General features: G+C 36.8%; 1 protein-coding gene across 1 annotated transcript in view; it reads right to left on the bottom strand.

The window, feature by feature from the left end:
- The window catches only part of KCNH8 (potassium voltage-gated channel subfamily H member 8), a 385143-nt gene that overhangs the window by 105251 nt on the left and 261827 nt on the right, over window positions 1–18065 (bottom strand). The window contains exon 7 of the mRNA XM_047737762.1: window positions 16307–16514. Within this exon, the coding sequence (XP_047593718.1) occupies window positions 16307–16514 (208 nt within the window). The remainder of the gene's footprint in view (window positions 1–16306; window positions 16515–18065) is intronic.

Below are 18065 nucleotides of genomic sequence, written 5' to 3'. Positions count from 1 at the left end.
AATTAGAAATCAGTAACAAACACTTAGCTTCACAAGTCACATACACATTGAATAATAATTCTTAAAGATTCAACACTTTAAAATATAGGGCCAGGGGCACCTGGGTGGCTCAGTGGGTTAAACCTCTGCCTTTGGCTCAGGTCATGATCTCAGGGTCTTTATGTTTTCTTGATACTTCCTTTTTTCTCATCTTTTTCTATATGTTCCATGGTTTGTGTGATTTATAAGGTTATGTGTACTATTTTGAGTTCTCTTTGGGGGTGACATTTAATTTTTCACAAGTCTATCTAATCTATACTTTTCTACTTAGCAGTTAATATTGACAATTTATCCCCGTACTACTTCCATTCCCTGCCCACATCTCTAAGATGGAAAATTTTGAACACTTGAAACTTTCTCCTAGTCTTGGATGATATAGAAGAGCTACTGAGTCTGGCAGAGCCATCAGTCTGCTTTAAAGCAATACCTGTGCAGTAGGGATAATTGTCCCATCTCCTTGCATACCCGCACCCTCTGAATCAGAGGGCAGACTATGGGTATGGAATGAAGGGCTTCTGTTAGTGTGGGTCTCTCAAAATTTGAAGCTCAAGTTGTCTGTTGGTTGTATTTTAAAATCCAAACCTTTTTATGTGTCATTTGGTGGAAATTCTTTTTGTTTCTTGTAATAAGAGATCAATGATTGGTCCTAATTTTCAGTGATGGTTAAGCTGTTTAATATGTTTTATCCTGGTCATTTATATAAATGTTAGTGGGAAGATGAAAGAGGATGCATCAAGGGTTGCTATTCAGAAAAACTGTCACCTGGATCCAATGTTCTAAAATTTAGTCATGGGGAAAGAGATAAAGAAAGGCAACAAAGATACTAATTTAAGAAAAATCCTGACACCCTGATTCTTTTCCATTGAAATAACAGGTTATTTTCTGTTAATTCTTTTTTTTTTTTTTTTTTTAAAGATTTTATTTATTTATTTGACAGAGAGAAATCACAAGTAGGCAGAGAGGCAGGCAGAGAGAGAGGAGGAAGCAGGCTCCCTGCTGAGCAGAAAGCCCGATGTGGGGCTCGAACCCAGGACCTGGGATCATGACCTGAGCCGAAGGCAGCAGCCCAACCCACTGAGCCACCCAGGCGCCCCATTTTCTGTTAATTCTTAAAAATATTCTCTTTACCCTTCAGCACTGGGAATTTGATTATATTTGGATTTGAGGAAAGGAATACATAGACTAAATGTAATTTTTTTTGACTAAATGTAATTTTAAAAAGACTTCTTCTTTGGAATAAGGGCCGGAAATCACAAAAACCAGTTCACATATTTTTGGAAGTAGAAATATATATTTCCATCTTTAGAAATACCTTAGAGTAGAAAATCTCCATTGAAAGTCTTTCTTTTCCCTCTTCTTCACATAAAAAATAAGTTGATTTTCTGAAGATTTTGGAGATCATCTGTTCTAACCACCTCATTTTACCCAGAAGAAATATGAAGCCTGGAGTCTGGATTGGACTCTTAATTTCATGACTCCCAGCCCACTATTCTTCCCAGTGCATCATGAGAAGCAAGCAAGTAAGTAAAATTAGAGGTTTAGAATAGTTCTCTCTAGGGCTCCTCCTTACACTACCATCCTGTGATCTATAAACCAAGGTTGGCTGGAATAAAACAGTAATTCAACTGGAGCCAACTCAATTGCCTAAGGTTGCTGAGTGCAGGGTTGAAAAAAAAAATGCTAGAGTTAAAGGCTGCAATGCAAAGGGACTCCCCAGCTGGGCTAATCACAATGCAGGCCAAATGACTGAAGTTGTAAGATATTAGGAAATCAGCTTTGCTTCTCACTATCATTTGGAGATTAAGTCACAAATGAAAATTGAACATTTCAATCACAAGTTATTTCTACATCCAATCTAGAGAGCAGTATGGCTTTCTTTCAGTTTAAGAAATCATTACATTTCTTTAAAGTTGCATGTAAAATGAAATTGTGATTGAGCTTGTTTGCATCTTAAAATTGACAGTGCATGGCTGTGGCTAAATTCCTCCAACGGTTAAGAACTTTAGGAAGAAGTGGATTAAGGGACAGGATTTTCACAGCTTGTATATTATTGTACAGAATACAATTACACTCTAATGGTACAAAACCTGGAAAGAACAAAAAGTTGAAAAATGTCCTACTAATGAGTTAGGGCAGCCCTGAGTAAGTCTCACTCATGGTGAAAGATAGGTCAAGACTAAGGTATTATTTCTTCAATACACCCACGTTTCAGGTGCAAGGCAGTTTTCTTAAAGGAATTGTAACTACATCTTCTCCAAGTTGAAAACAATCTTAGAGATCATCTAGCTCTAAGATGTTTTTGTTTGTTTCGTTTACTAGAAGCTCATGAGAAAGCATCAGGGAATATGCAAACTATTTATTGTAGGTATGAATTTGTCATTAGAGAGCTACAGCTTCCATTCATTTTCCGAAAGGGCTTATGGCTCAAGAAGAATTGAGACTCGTAAGAATCAGTTTTGTATCTCATTTCATAGAGATAATGGGGACAGATATGGTTTGATAAAATTTCATAGGTCATACACCTAATTATCAGCAAAGCTGCAGTTAGAATAGAAGATCCCAACTTCCAAGTAAGAATTGTTCTATTATACCATGTTCTTTTACAAAATATATTTTCTGAAGGCCATAGTTTAAAGTTTGGCGTAACTCAGTGGAGTATCAAGTATCAATAATAATGTCTATTAGTGATCTATAAAACATCTCAGTAACATTTAGTGAAGTTAGAGTAATACGTAATAAAATAGATAATTTTCTATTTTTTAATATATTCCTTATGTGAAAATATATTTTTTGATATATTCTATTATTTATGTGAAAAAGAATATATACATTGGATAAGTCAGAGAGAAATTTATTAGTACTTTAGATTATAAGACCATTTTCCTAAACATTAATTTAATTAAATAAATTTATTAATTAATTAAAACTTAATTTTAACTTAGTTAAAACTTAGGTGCATATTATTTGAAATATCTATACAATATTATTTTCAAGTCATTAGATATTCTTATACCAATAATAATCGGAACAAAATTAACTGAAAATGGATCCCACCCACAAAAGAACAAAAACGTAAAATATTTAGAGAGAAAATCAATAAGAAACTTGTGTAACTTGTATGAAGAAAACTACACACTTCCTCTTAATTATATAAAAATTTTTAAATAATTGGAGATTAAGTGCCATTCCTTGGATGACAAAATATTTCACTGTTTTAAAAGTATTAAATCCCTAAATTAGTTCTTGAAGTTAACTCCAATTAAAATGCCATTTGGAACTTTTGGAGGGGAGATTTTTTCTAATATTGATCTGAGTAAATGAGTCAGAAAGACCTCATTCTATTTGCTATAACAAAATTTAAACAGTACAATAATTAAACCCTGCAATACTGGTATAAAATTAGATTGTCAATGAAAGAAAAATGAAACCTAGTGAAAGCCATAAGTATATCATAATAATTGAGTATGATTAAAATGCCATATTTAAGGAAGAGATTATGCTGAGTGAAATAAGTCAAGCAGAGAGAGTCAATTATCATATGGTTTCACTTATTTGTGGAGCATAACAAATAGCATGGAGGACAAGGGGAGATGGAGAGGAGAAGGGAGTTGAGGGAAATTGGAAGGGGAGGTGAACCATGAGAGACTATGGACTCTGAAAAACGATCTGAGAATTTTGAAGGGGTGGGGGGTGGGAGGTTGGGGGCACCAGGTGGTGAGTATTGTAGAGGGCACGGATTGCATGGAGCACTGGGTGTGGTGCAAAAATAATGAATACTGTTATACTGAAAAAAATAAAAAAAAATTAAAAAAAAATAAATAAATAAAATGCCATATTTAATTAGTGTGACTAAATGGATTATTCAATAAATAATACTGAGAACTTATTTAGGCATTTGAAATATGCATGCATATGTAAGGAAGAAAGAAAGAAAGAGAAAGAAAGAGGGAGCAAGGAAGGGAGGAAGGAAGGAAGGAAAATGAAAGAAGGAAGGAAGGAAGGAAGGGAGAAAGAGAGAGAAAGAAAGAAAGAAAAAAAGAAAGAAAAAAAAGAAACAAAGAAAAATAGTTAGATCCAAGCCTCATTCGGCTATATTAAACTCCCCCTTACCCTTTTTCTCTTCTTTAGATGCTCACATTACCTTTGGACCACCCTAAAACTAGTGTCTTCAACTTTGAACTTATTTAAGAACAGAAGCATTTGGCACTCTGGGAGCCAGAAACATATTACTGCCCCTGAGCTTAACAACCATACAACTCAGGAAGATCCTATAGGGTAGAAAGGAAAAGGTCAGAAGTAGGCAAAATTTCTAGTAATTAAGTCATAAAATCCTTTAGGAGGAGCATAGGAAGTCAACAAATGGTCAGGACACATCACCTCAATACAAAGGCTCCTTGAAGAATATTCTCAAAGGAGACTCTCCCTTCCAAAGTCTAGGTTCAGAGCACCGTTCAAGATATTTGAGAACCAAGCATATTTTCTCAGGGACGTGAGGCCAAAATGAGAGTAGGAAATAGCTCATTGGACAGTTTTGGATCTAATGAGAACTAGCAGCAATGCCAACCCAAATTTATCTCCAGCTAGAAAATGGAATCATGTTTGAACCACTTCTTACTCAGAAAACACACACAAAAAAGGATCAAGATAGGAAATGAAAGAGTTGAAATAATTGGCTGTTTCTAGTATCCTATAAGGGTAAAACCAATGCTTATCATACTCCCATAGTAAGAAATCAAAAATGTACTAAGAACTGACTTATTAACTCACATAACATGGATCCCAAGGCTCTAAGTGTGGAATATGGCCTTAAAAAATCTATATACTTGGATAGTATATGTGATACTGTAATTTATAATATTAATATTTTAATATAGATATTATAATATTTATAAGAAATAAGTGTTTGGTTTTCACCTTGTTTCTGGCACAGAGCTCCTAAAACACCTTTTTTTATGAGGTGACTTCTGCACAGAACCTAAAGATGGGGGCTGATCACTGGAGAAACAACCATGTGGTCGGAATGTTGGCACTTTCAGTCCCACACCCCAGACCTTCCGGGAGGGGAGAGGGGCTGGAGGCTGAATCAATCACCAGTGGTCACTTGTCATGCACTAACTTGTTATGATTTCAAATTCATGTTTTGAAACCTTGTTCTGAACAAAGTCATTTGTGATTAGAACTTGTTTTGAATAACTTGTTTTAACAAAACGGTTTTGAAAATGGATATTGATATTGATAGGATATTGATACGATATTGATACTCATATCAGTTGTTAAAAAGAAACTACAGGCCCCAAATGGAGTCACTTTTACTAAGCCCCGCCAAAACCTAATACCTAACCTAACTGCAGTTTCAGCCTCTCCCAGTCAATCAGTCTGGAATTTCCCCATCAGCACTGGTGAGGTCATTTGTATGTTGAGTAAGACTCTCTGTCCTTCCTGCTAAGGGAAGATGACCTTGCCTGCAACAATCCTTGTCCTGCACAGTTCTGCCTATGAAAATCTTCCGTTTTGTATACCTCCCTAGGACTGCTTTCTACTTGATAGATGTGATGCTTCCCTGAATCACTGAAAAAGTTAATTTGATGTTCAAATTTACTCAGTTGAATTTTTGTCCCCTAACACAACCATGCCCTTGTTTACTGGGCTTTCTTGATAACTCCTATATCTGGCTCCCCACTCCCAACATCCTTTGTCTTTAGCTGAAGGTAGTTTTTAAGATGAAGGTATGGACCATTTTTGCAAGTTACTCAATTTTCCTGGGTTTCTCCTGTGTATACAGGAGATATACATGTTATTATGCTTCTATTTTCTCCTGTGAATCTGTCTTTTTATTACAGGGGTGTCTCCTATAATATAAATAAATAAAAAATAATAAAATAAGGGAACCTAAAAGAGTAGAGGGAAAATTATTTTTCTCCTCCCATAGAAACAAAACACTTCTTGCTCAAGCGTGATCTGAATACCAAAGAAATTAAATATTTGGATATTTAAAATATTCTAAAGAAATATGCTATTCGAGGATTTCTATCACTTTATTTTTTAATTCAGTTTTTAATTTTAATTCCTATAGAGTTAACATACAGTGTTATAGTAGTTTCAGGCATACAGTGTGGTGATTCGACAATTCGACATTATGCAGGGCTCATCGTGTAAGTGTATTCTTGAATCCCTGTCACCTATTTTACCCATCCCCCCACTAATCTCTCCTCTGGTAACCATCAGTTTGTTCTCTATAGAGAGTGCATTTCTTGGTTTGTCTCTCTCTCTCTGCCTTCCTGTTATTGTATGATCTATACTTCATGGCAATAAAGTTTAACCAAATAAGTAATGAGAATTTTGTTCTTTAAATTGTATAAATGATGAGATAATATAGGAAAAACCTTCCAAACCCTGAAGGAAGACTGATTTCAGAACCTCTTCCTCTTTGAATCTGAGTGGGATGGCCCATTGATATGGGACAGAAGCCTTCATTTCTGGTCCACTCATTCATTCCTGCATTCACCCAAATATATGTATCATGCATGGGTTCTTTATGTAAACACACCAAGATCAGTATCAAGGGGAGAACATAAAGACAGGAGTTTGTGGTATTGAGTATGTACATAATGTATCTCTGGAAAGACAGAAAGAGAGATAGATACACTTATACATATAAATGTGTGCATGTATGCATGTATGTGTGTTTGTGTGTATGTTACTAACACAACAATGTGTCATAATTCTATAGCACTTTTCAGTTTGCAAACTGTTTTTAGGTTTATCAGCTTACTTAAGCTCACCCGACTGATGAGGTGTAGAAGCAGAAAAATGTTCACCTTTAGCCCAGAAGGCTGACCCATAGCCTGCATAGTTTTGATAAGGATCAAATAAGTCCTGGTTGCTACTTGAAGGGTCTCATGACTGCTGGAACATTTCACCAATAGTTAATACTGAGCTGAATGATAAGCACCAGAGAGGTCTCAGTGAAAGTAGTTTTATGAGTAGAAATTCAAAGAAACACTCATGCTCTAATACTCCTTGCACCTCCCCTGTGAGCACTAAGCATATAACCACCAGCTTTATACGGCAAAAAGTGCGGCTCTTTCAGCACATGGGTCCTGTCCCTGTGCTACTTAAATAACCTTACTAGGTTACACCATACAAGATCTCAAGAATTCTTTCTTGACCGTCACACTCAATGATCCTGCAACATTCTCTAAAGTAGGTATTTTTAATTATTTCCATCTTATTCATGAGGATAATCTCTCTCCCTATTCTTATAGATTTACTGTGAAATGATACATGTGGTAGCCCATATTTTTAGAAAGATGAAAATCGTAATTATTCCTCCTACTATGATAAGTTTAGTAACTTTTGAGTTAATGAAAAGTTTAGTAACTTTTGCTAAGATATGTGTTTTTACGTCAAAATTCATAGGATGTTAACAGAATATTATTAATGCATAGTACAAAAAGGAAAGGTTATGAGGTAAAATAAATGCAACATTTGGGTTAAATAAGGTTTAGTCAGTTTCTTTGGGATTTCTCTGAGCTCACACTGTGCTAATTTACCTTTCCGTCCTTCAGAATGGGATGGAGTAGCTTCATACCTCAAACTTATATGACAATAGAACCATTTATTGCTTGGAGCATATCATCTGAAGCTTGAACGTATTTGGAAACTCTGGTATGAGGATATTCTGAGTATATTTCAGCTTCAGTATTTTCTAATTGTTAAGTATGAAGCATGTCCTCTTATTGAGCAACTCTGGCAACGTGAAATCATGTTAACTCCCAGTCTGCCACCTGAAACCCTGAATTTCCCTATCAAAGGATTGAGAACATTATGCAATTAAAAGCTAATTTTGTGGGAAGCCTGGGTGGCTCAGTCGGTTAAGTGTCTGCCTTCGGCTTGGGTCATGGTCCCAGGCTGCTGGCTGGGATTGAGTCCTGCATTGGTCTCCTTGCTCAGCGGGGTGCCTGCCTCTCCCTCTGCCTGCTGTTCCCTCTGCTTGTGCTCTCTCTCTCTGACAAATAAATAAATAAAATCTTTAAAAACAAAATAAAACATTTTTTTAAAAAAAGCTAATTTTGTGCTGCTTGATTTCTAAATGCCCAAATAATTTTGAAACACCCAAGGTTAGACTACAGAGATAATTTCAACCTTAGAATTGGACATTAATATATAATTTATTTCCTCAATTTTTATAAGTAAAGTTTATCATTATATTCAGAAAGTACAATGGAAATCTGAATTTTAAGAATAAACCATTTGCCACCTGAAACTAATGTAACATTGTGCGTCAACTTTACTAGAAGGAAGGAAGGAAGGAAGGAAGGGAGGAAGGAAAAAGAAAGAAAGAAAGAAAAGAATATACCATTTACTCTTTTGGCAAGAGAGTAAACTCTTGCTCTGAAAACAGGAAAGCATTGCTGTTTTATAGACATCTTTATCAAAATAGAATAGAGCATTGGCAACTCTTTTAAAACTGATAGTATTCAATTTTAGTTTCTCAGAACTACCAGTAATATAAATTGTTTCTGATGATGATATTTAAACCACTGTGTTGTGACGCCTGGGTGGCTCAGCTGGTTAAGTGTCCGTCTTCAGCTCAGGTCATGATTTCAGTGTTCTGGGATCAGTCCCACACTGGGCTCCTTGCTCAGCAGAAGAAGCAGCTTGCTTCTCCCTCTGCCTGCTGCTCCCCCTGCTTTACTCTCTCTTTCTCCCTCTGAAAAATAAACTCTCTAAAAAAATAAATAAATAAACCATAGTGTTGTATTGCTTCAGCATTGAGGTTAATTCTTTCTCAGTGGAACCCCCTGATCCATTACCATATCCAAGAAAATCCACATACGAAATGAGGATTGAAAAGGGACAAGAATGTGGAAAAAGATAAGAAGGACTGAGCTGTTGCTGGTTTAGGACTGTTTATAAACCGGGAATATCAAAGTCACAGAAATCTCCCAGACTTTTTAAAAACCTTGCTACTCAAACTATGATGGGGGACCAGCAGCCTGGACTTCACCTGGGAGCTTGTTAAACATGCTGGGTCTCAGGCTCTACCTCAGACTTACTGAGTTAGAATCTGTATTTTAATACAATACTCAGGTGATTTCAGTACATGTTAAAGTTTAAGATCTTGTGTTTTTAAAAAAAGAGCACAGGTGTCCCTCACTAGGGTATATTTTAATGGCTGGAGACCTTCATTTTAGGCTTTTTCTCCCCTTTCATATATTCTATAAAATGAGAATCTAGTTTTTTATAATCTTTTATACAAAACCTAAAAATGTAGAGTACTAGTCAATTCTATCTTAAGGAAAAATTGGTATAGTTATTGAAATAACCAGCTCACAATATCATAAGACTGGTTATTTTTTTCCCCCATTGCATGAGGCTTGTAAATGCTAAGCAGTTAATAACCAGAGAGCCCTACAAATCAATCAGCTTTTATGATGTTTTATCCAACGAGGATCAGATTTAGGATTAAAATGGTCGATGAAAGTTTGAAAATGATATCTCACTTAATCCTTTTCTTCCCATTCTAGATTTTTGGGCTTGTTTTTCTCCTTTTTTTCTTTTTTCTTTCTTTCTTTTTTTTTTTTTTTTGTCAATGATACAGATACACTTTCAGGCATCCACAATGGATAAGCTTGCTCCAGCCAAAGGATTAAAAGATAAAAATGCTTCTATTATAGTATACTCTCATCTCTAACCTCTGTAGCAGATTATCTATTTTAAAGTTCAGCATGTCATAGCTTTAGAAATAGAGATAGCTTTGAGAAAGAATATAAGGAAGCATTTCGGCTACAACTGGGAGCTACTGACCAAGATGCAGTCTAGCAGAGGGAACAGCTTGGTAAGTAGAAGGCCACTGTGACGTTTACATAAGGGGCACAGACTGTATTATAGTAAGCAAAAGCCTTGATAATCACCACAACTCCATGCTCCAGCTAATTCCATTCGACATGTTGATGTCTGAGAAGCGTATGATTCAGAGGCATTTTAATAAATGTTTTTGTAAGTTGTACTGTTTTTATTTTTATTTTTTAAAGGATTTTATTTATTTATCTATAAGGGAGAGAGAGACAGAGAGCAAGCACCAGCAGGTGGTGCAGCAGGCAGAGGGAGAAGCAGGCTCCCCGCATAGCAAGGAGCTTGATGCAGGACTCGATCCCAGGACCCTGGGATCATGGCCTGAGCTGAAGGCAGCCACTTAATCCACTGAGCACCCAGGCATCTGAGTTGTACTGTTTTTAAATGTAAGGGTAAAAATTTTATTGTAGAAGACATTCTTTTTTTTTTTTTTTTTTTTTTTGACTGTCTAAAATCTTAGGTGAAGCAGGTATTCTCTCGGTCATACATCGTAATGGAGATACAGGGCCCTGCTTTCCACCGTGGAAATGGAAGGTGGGAGGGCCTTCTCACCCCAGTAGTCAGTGTTTGAGCATATAACTAAGCTTGGCCAATTGGATTCTCCCTTCGGGGGTTGCGAATCAGAGACAAAGAGGAGGTTAGGACTCTGTCATAGCATCTACAAAGACAGAAACATATGTAGGCCTGTTTGCAAAACGTTAGCAACTGTGCTTCCTGCATTGGGACCTTCGGAGCTGCCTTGGATCATGTTCTTTCCCTAAGTCTCGTTCCCTCTCTAATTCTGAGTCTGCATGTCCTGTTGATGGATTCCTTTTCTGTTTTTGTTTGCAACCAAGAATCATGACTGTTACAGAAATATCACCTCCTCACTACGCTTCAATAGTACTGCTATTTCAACGCTACATAGCTCACTGATGTAAGTTTCAGCAGGTAGCTGCAGTTCGAGAATAGCCCTAATTAGTATAAAGAATGAAGGAGGTGTCGTAATGGTGGTAGTTCTCAGCTATCAGAATGTACTATGTACCAGACTATGTTAGGTATGTCAACTTGAGTGCCTCTAACACTCAAAAGCACTGAGGGTCAATACTACCATACCCATTTTACAGACAAGAAAATTAAAGATCCTTGTGTAAAAGGTCATGTACTGAAATCATCTTGGCCAAAATCACATGCCTAATGAATCCTAGAAGCAAAATACAAATACAAATCTTTCTCACTTGATCAGAACCATTATATTCTATTCAGTATCCTCAGAACCTCTTTAAGGACTAATTCAATATTAATAATTGAGCTTTATCAGTCATTAATTGGACTTCATAAGTTTTCATTAAAATAATATATCCCTACATTAATTGAGATGTACAGAAATACGCATATCTTCTCAGAAATTTCTAGCTGGGTATTTATTGAAGTCTTCTTATAGAAAACAAGTAAAGACACCCCTCCGCACCAAAGAGATCATTCTAAAATATGTCTGCAGCCAAAATAAAAATTTTAATTTAAAAAGCACACTTATGAGTTCCTGGATGTCTCAATCGGTTCAACATCTGACTCTTGATGTCAGCTCAGGTCATGATCTCTGGGTGAGAAGATGGAGCCCTGTGGGGCTCTGCACTCAGTGGGGAGTGGTCTGAGATTCTCTCTTGTCCCCTCCCCTCTCAAATAAATACATCTTTAAAAAATTAAAAAAAAAACACACTTAGACTCAGTTGTGTTATGCCTCTTTAATGTAGTATTAAATCTTGCCCTTGAAGTACTAAGTTCTATAAAATTTTTCTATATCCCAACAAGCTGATAGGATAGATGTTGGACCTGTCGCCTGTATTAACCTGGAAGGGGAAATCTGTATGCGTGCAACTGTCAGACTATGTGAAATTTACTAATTTTTCCAAGACTGACTACATATAAAGTGTGGCCTTTTTAATTTTGAAGATAGGCAAAAACATAAAATTCGTTGTCCAGCACTACAACTAAACTTAAAGGGAAATATTTTTTTAGAGCATTTCTTAATACTCTTCCCATATAAAATCGTTAAGTATCACTAGTCACAGTTCACGGTACATTCTTTATTAGAAGTAACTGTCATAATAAAATGGTAATGATGGCTATAATGGCTACTATCTATTGAGAATTTGCTAAGTGCCAGGCACAGTATTAAATGGTTCCCATAGATTTCCTAATTTAGTACTGGCAGCCCTAATGAGGTAGGCACCATTATTATTGCCAGTTTATAGATATTGAAAATGAAGCAGAGCAAAACATCTCCCCCTTTTCCCTGGGGTTCTATATTCAAAGGATCACTGCTTGAGAGAATTTTATGCTTCACTATAGCCTAGGAGGAAGTCCAAACTCGAAGGCTTAGCATGAATGGTCTTTAAAGGGCCGGTCCCTGACTACCTGACACTTTAGCTTCATCACCTTACTATCCCATTCACCCTTTATGCGCTTGACCTGCCTCATGTAGTCATGTTCCTGCCCTCATCCATGCCCCTTTCTCAGCATCTGCAGAGACAAGACCTATTCATCCTTTAAAACCAGCTCATCTTGGAAAAGCCTTTGCTGATATGCTAGTTAGATCTAGCTACCTCCCCTCTATGCACGTTCCAGTTATAGAACTATCACACTGTGATATATCCATTGAGCTATTTGTCTCTGTTTAACTACTGGACTTTAAGTTCCATGACATTAAGTACTTTAGTTTTGGTAACTCGAGTGCCTTACACAGGACCAAGCAAGCATGTAGTGGGTACTCAAAAAGTATTTTTTGAATGAGTAACCAAACCTTCTTTTTTTTTTTTTTTTAATTTACTTATTTGACAGAGAGAGGGAGAGAGCAAAAGGGAGAGAGGGAGAGGGCAAGCACAAGCAGGAGGAATGGCAGGCAGGGGAGAAGCAGGCTCCCCGCCGAGCAAGGAACCCAATGTGGGGCTCCATCCCAGAATCCTGGCATCATGACCCAAGCCAAAGGCAGCGGCTTAACCAACTGAGCCACCCAGGCACCCCGACTAACCAAATCTTAAGTGATCACCCTATTTGTTCTTCTCCTCTCAATCATCCTGCTGGAAAAGATTTGCTAAACAGCCATTTCCTCTAATTTCATAATATTCAAAACTATTAGAAGGAATTGTACACAAGGAGTTAGGGAACCTAAGCTCTTGTCCCATGACTGTCATTTAGTAATTGAATGAAGATTAACTCATTCAACATTTTTTTTTCTACACATTTGCCATGTGCCAGGAACTATACACCACAGTGAGGATACAGCAGTGAATACACACCGGATAATAACCCCTATATCACAGAGCTTGTAAAGCCTACAGCTGGATTTTTCACCATAAAATCAAAAAAGTTGGACTAAGGTCCTCCCAAGTCTAAAATTCCACGAAACAATAAGCCAACCTTACATTTCTTAAAATATAACATAAAAGCACATAAGAATATGAAGTAAAAATAACACCAGGCAAATCAGTTCATATCCAGCCTCTGGTACAATTAGTCCATGGGTATTAATTCTTCCTTCCAAATATAGGTATCTTATAGAGAAGCAATCCTGCAATCCTTTTTAAAGTTAAACTTTGATTTGATCTGATGCAAAATATTGGAACTCTCTCTAGCTGGGAGTAGTAGAACTACCAAGGACAAAAGGGGGAAAGAATCACTTCAAGGCAATTAATGATTAGAAAAAAAATTCCATTTTATCCCTTGGGAATACAAATCTGTTCTATACATCTGATGTTAGTCACAACATAAAGAAAATGTTATTTAATCAAATTTTATTTGTGTGAAGAATTTTTTGATTCATGGTACTTGAACCAAAAAAGATAAGACAGTACTAGTGTACAAATTCCATAGTAAAAACTAAATTTACCTAGATTCTCAGCTGCTTCATTAAAAAATATTAAGTAGAAGAGGTCAAAATTATTTAGTTTGTGTCCCAATCTCAGCTGGCGAATATTCTAAATGAACAATAATACAAGTAATTTTAAGGGAAGGGAAATTCCTTATCGCCAAGCCTATAAATCCAATATTAACAGACACAATTAGCATACTATCTTCCTGATCATATTCTGAGAGGTGTTTGGACAGGAAATCTAATTCTCTAAACATAAAGGTTGAGTTATTCTTATCATAACTGAGTAAAACATATCAATTCTTTAACATGCTGTGATCACAAGACGTACTTCCTGACACATTCTTTTTCCTCAAACTTGTTGACATTGGGTGGTTGCTATTGACAGTTTATGTGGACACTGAACTATGATAAAAAAAAATAAGCACACAGTACTGGGTTTGTTCTTCCATTAACATCATAAATCATGGAAACTGAAATAGACTTTTGAGTTATATGGCGAGTTTTGTCATGTTCTAGATGAGAAAACCAAGGCCTGCAGAGGTGAACAAAATTACGGCAAGCCGCACAATCAGTTAGTGGTGGAGCCATGACGAGTTCTGTTGCCCCAACCCAGTGTTTTCTTCCCATCATGTATTATGCCAGTGCTTTCTTTGCGGGTTGAGTTCCATTTCACAAGCTCCCGTTCGTTACACTGAACCATAACATCAGGTATAAGAGTAGGAGAGGTTGGGGGGTAATACTGAAGCAGTTTAGATGGTTGTCTTCTTTTTTTCTTGGAAAATCAATACCTCTGTGTGTTTGTGGGAAGAAAAACAGCAGCAAGTTTGTACATCTGCAGCATAACTGGTGTGTTGGAAATGAAACAAAAAGCTTTCCTCATCTAACTAAATTTGAGAGCGTGAATAAGCTGAATTTCCCCATCTGGAGACTCTCAGACTAGACAAGACTTACAAATTAATATGACTGCATAGGTCTGGGGCCTGAAGGAAATTAGGTCAGGCCCAGAAAGGAATCAGGTGGCTGACCACAAGTCAAAACTTTAATATGGATTCAAAACAAAGGGCAGAGATCTAATGCTGTAATTCTGAACGCCATTAGGACTACACCAGAGTGTGTGATGAAGGAACCTTCAGGACAAGAAAATAGAAATGGAAACAATACTAAAGGACAGGAAATGTTTTAATCCAAGTACAATCCCGACTTTGGTTCTCCTTTTAATCAACTCTTCTGTGTCCTTCCCCTCATTGTCTTTTCCTCTCCCTGTCTTCCTTCTCTCAGTCTTTCACATGTCATCTCACATTCTCTTTATGTAGAACATTCCTGCTTTCACACTGCAGTTTTATTTCTCTCTTGACTTCATTTCTAAGAATTGAGATCCATAGCAAGACACAGAAGAAGTACTTTGATAAGGAAGATAAAACCAATCTGAGATGAAAATTATCAGGACATACTCATTGTTTTGATGTAGCTTAGGGTCAAAACAGAGACGTGCAGGAGTATTTTTAAGAACATAGATAGGAGATTTGCTCCCTGTAATCTGTTTTTCTTAGGGTCTCCAGCTCATTCTCCAAAGACATACTTTGAAGGCTTTGTATATGTCCTCTGCTGAGAGGGTGGTATGAGAGCCAACCCAGGATGTTCCCAATGCATTCTGCCATTAAGTGTAGGTAAGAAAAGTTAGAACATGTTTCTCTCTTGGGAATCTCTTGTGGCTTCATCCCTTGTACAAAGGTCTGAGCTTCCAAAAGTTCAAGATTGATTTTTGGAGAAAAGAAGTGAAGAATTTTCTAGCCAACCAAGAAACAGATTCTTTGGATGAAATGTCAGAATAAGAGTAGCGGGGAGAAGAATTCTACATGGGATACTATGACAGTTCTCTAAAGGCAATGACTGGGAGAAGAATGCATATATTTTTGGATAGAGGGTTATAGCCTTCAGAATTTCATTTTCTGTAAAGTTCTTGTGGTTAACATAAGTTTAAAAAATGTGTTTCTGTGCAGAACATTTCAGATTCATTTATGCAGAATTATGTAACACTTGGAAAAATCTCCCTTAAATTCCCATGCATCATGGGGACACAAAATTCTACAAATTATATTTGTGAATATCCAGTTCCCTCTATCATCACAAATTCTCAAAGTATACTAAATGTGGAAAGTGTGTCATTATAATATATTCACTCTCTCTCTCACAGAAATGATTGGCCATAGAACAGTTGCCCAGTGATTCAATGGTACTAGCCTTGCATTGGCTATTTCAGATAAGATCACACATTACTTATCTAAACACTTCTACAGCCTGACTGGTCACTTTAAACAGTTAGCCCATTAAAATGTTAACCCATTACTCTTTAAAAAATATATATGGATTTTCCAGAAAATTTTCTCAAAAGAAATCACTTACATCATGAACCACTGCCCCAAAACCCCTAAAAAGCATTAGACAAGTCGACAGTCAGAGGACATATTTATGGACTCATCTTTCACCTCCTCTAAATTCTAGACAATCTTCTTTTTTCACTTAAATATGGAAAACGTGACAAATGTAAGCCCTTACCAACTTCCCACTTCAGAAGGCTGTTGTCTTCCCTCTCCATTTTTCCAATGACATACCAGATACACGCCATCCAGTGTGCAAGGAGCGCAAACATGGACATGAGCAGAGTCAGGACGATTGTGCTATGCTGGGAATAACGGTCCAACTTCTGCAGGAGACGCAAAAGACGCAGCAGCCGAACAGTCTTCAGGAGATGCACGAGAGACACCTGCGGGAGGAGACAGAGCAGCACAACTTGGCACATGGCTCCTTGCATGCTGCTACAGTTACTTTAACTTCCAGCCACTCTGGAAAGTTCTTGAAATTAAATATAATCATGAATCCCATGCTATGGTCATTTTTATGACCATCCCAATGTCCCTTCTCCACATATTATATCGAGAGGTGATAGAATAAAAGATGATAAGACAACTTAATTTCTTCAAATTAATACTTATTTTCCTTAGGATTTATCTTTTTTCTCTACTTATTTGATTGAATCTAATTTTGTATATTCCGATACACAACTGAAACACATTATGATTTCAGGATTGAACATAAGGTGTCTCCCCTCTTGCATAGGTGTTCTTTCAATTCCACATCCCTCCGTCCATGTAAGACAGGCCTTATAACAATAATTTGTACCCACTGAAGTAAAACCCTGTGAAGTGGTAACAAAGTTAACTTAGTTTTTGAAACAAATAGTGATTAGATCTATCAAACTTGTGTAATATCTACTCACAAATACCAGTAGCACCTCCTGTCTCCTGGACTGTGTTCTCTTCTCTCTAACACCATCAATAGAGCAAACATGTGCCTGATGCTTTTGCATTCTGAGCCCTCTCTCAAACAGACATGCTTTGGGAACCAAAATTAAAATGAACCAAATTTTTTGAAAACTCTCCTAGGTCCTGCTTTCGTATGCACTAAAACAATACACCTGTAGCTAAGATGAGTTTGAGGGAAGAATGGGGGACTGTCCTTATATGAGAACAATAGCCATTTGGAAAGATAAGGGACACACAACTTAGTGTCCAGGACGGGGTAGCCTCAGTAATTTTGCTGACATTTTTGAAATAAACTATGCTTATTCCTATCTGAGTCAACAGCTTCTTGCTATAAAATGTGAGTTTGGGCTCTTAATGAATGACATAAGAAAGAGGCACATTTGATTTAGATGGAAATATAGAATCTAAAAAAGGGAAAGTATTCTTTCTATTCTTGGGATGCAGTTCTGAATTTGTCACTGATAAAAATTAGAAACAGCTTATAGGCAGGTGCAAGACAGTAATGTACTCAACAGAACCCCCTATCAAATGGCAGTTTCCCCTATTACCAGGAGGACATGACCACCCCCCTGGTTATCCACTAGAGGGAGAAAGAGAGAGAGAAGTTGATTAACATGTACTGAGGTCTTTCTGGGTGTTTGACACTTAGCAAGGTAGTTTATAGAAATGTTGGCTTTTTAGGCTGCTGAGAAACCCTGTAGTGATTTCTGTACTCATTTTGCCCATTTTGATGTTAACTTCCCCAAGGAAGTCACTCAGACAGTAAGTAGTAAGACTGGGATTTATACTTTTGTCTTTTTTCACTCTATCATATTTTCTATGTCTCATTCACAGCTTTGTCTCTCAGAGTGCCTTTCATAGTGATTTATACATAGTAAATTTTATTAAAGAAATGTGAGTTGTATATAAAATATTTACCACCAGCAATTATGGGCAAAGTAAAAATTAGAGTATCTAATACATTTTTGATGGTTGTAATGAATTTTTGAATA

The sequence above is a fragment of the Lutra lutra genome, chromosome 1 (assembly GCF_902655055.1).
Source record: "Lutra lutra chromosome 1, mLutLut1.2, whole genome shotgun sequence".
In the NCBI taxonomy this organism is placed as follows: domain Eukaryota; kingdom Metazoa; phylum Chordata; class Mammalia; order Carnivora; family Mustelidae; genus Lutra; species Lutra lutra.
Note: the sequence above shows the minus strand (reverse complement) of the source record. Positions and strands in the feature narration are given on the sequence as shown.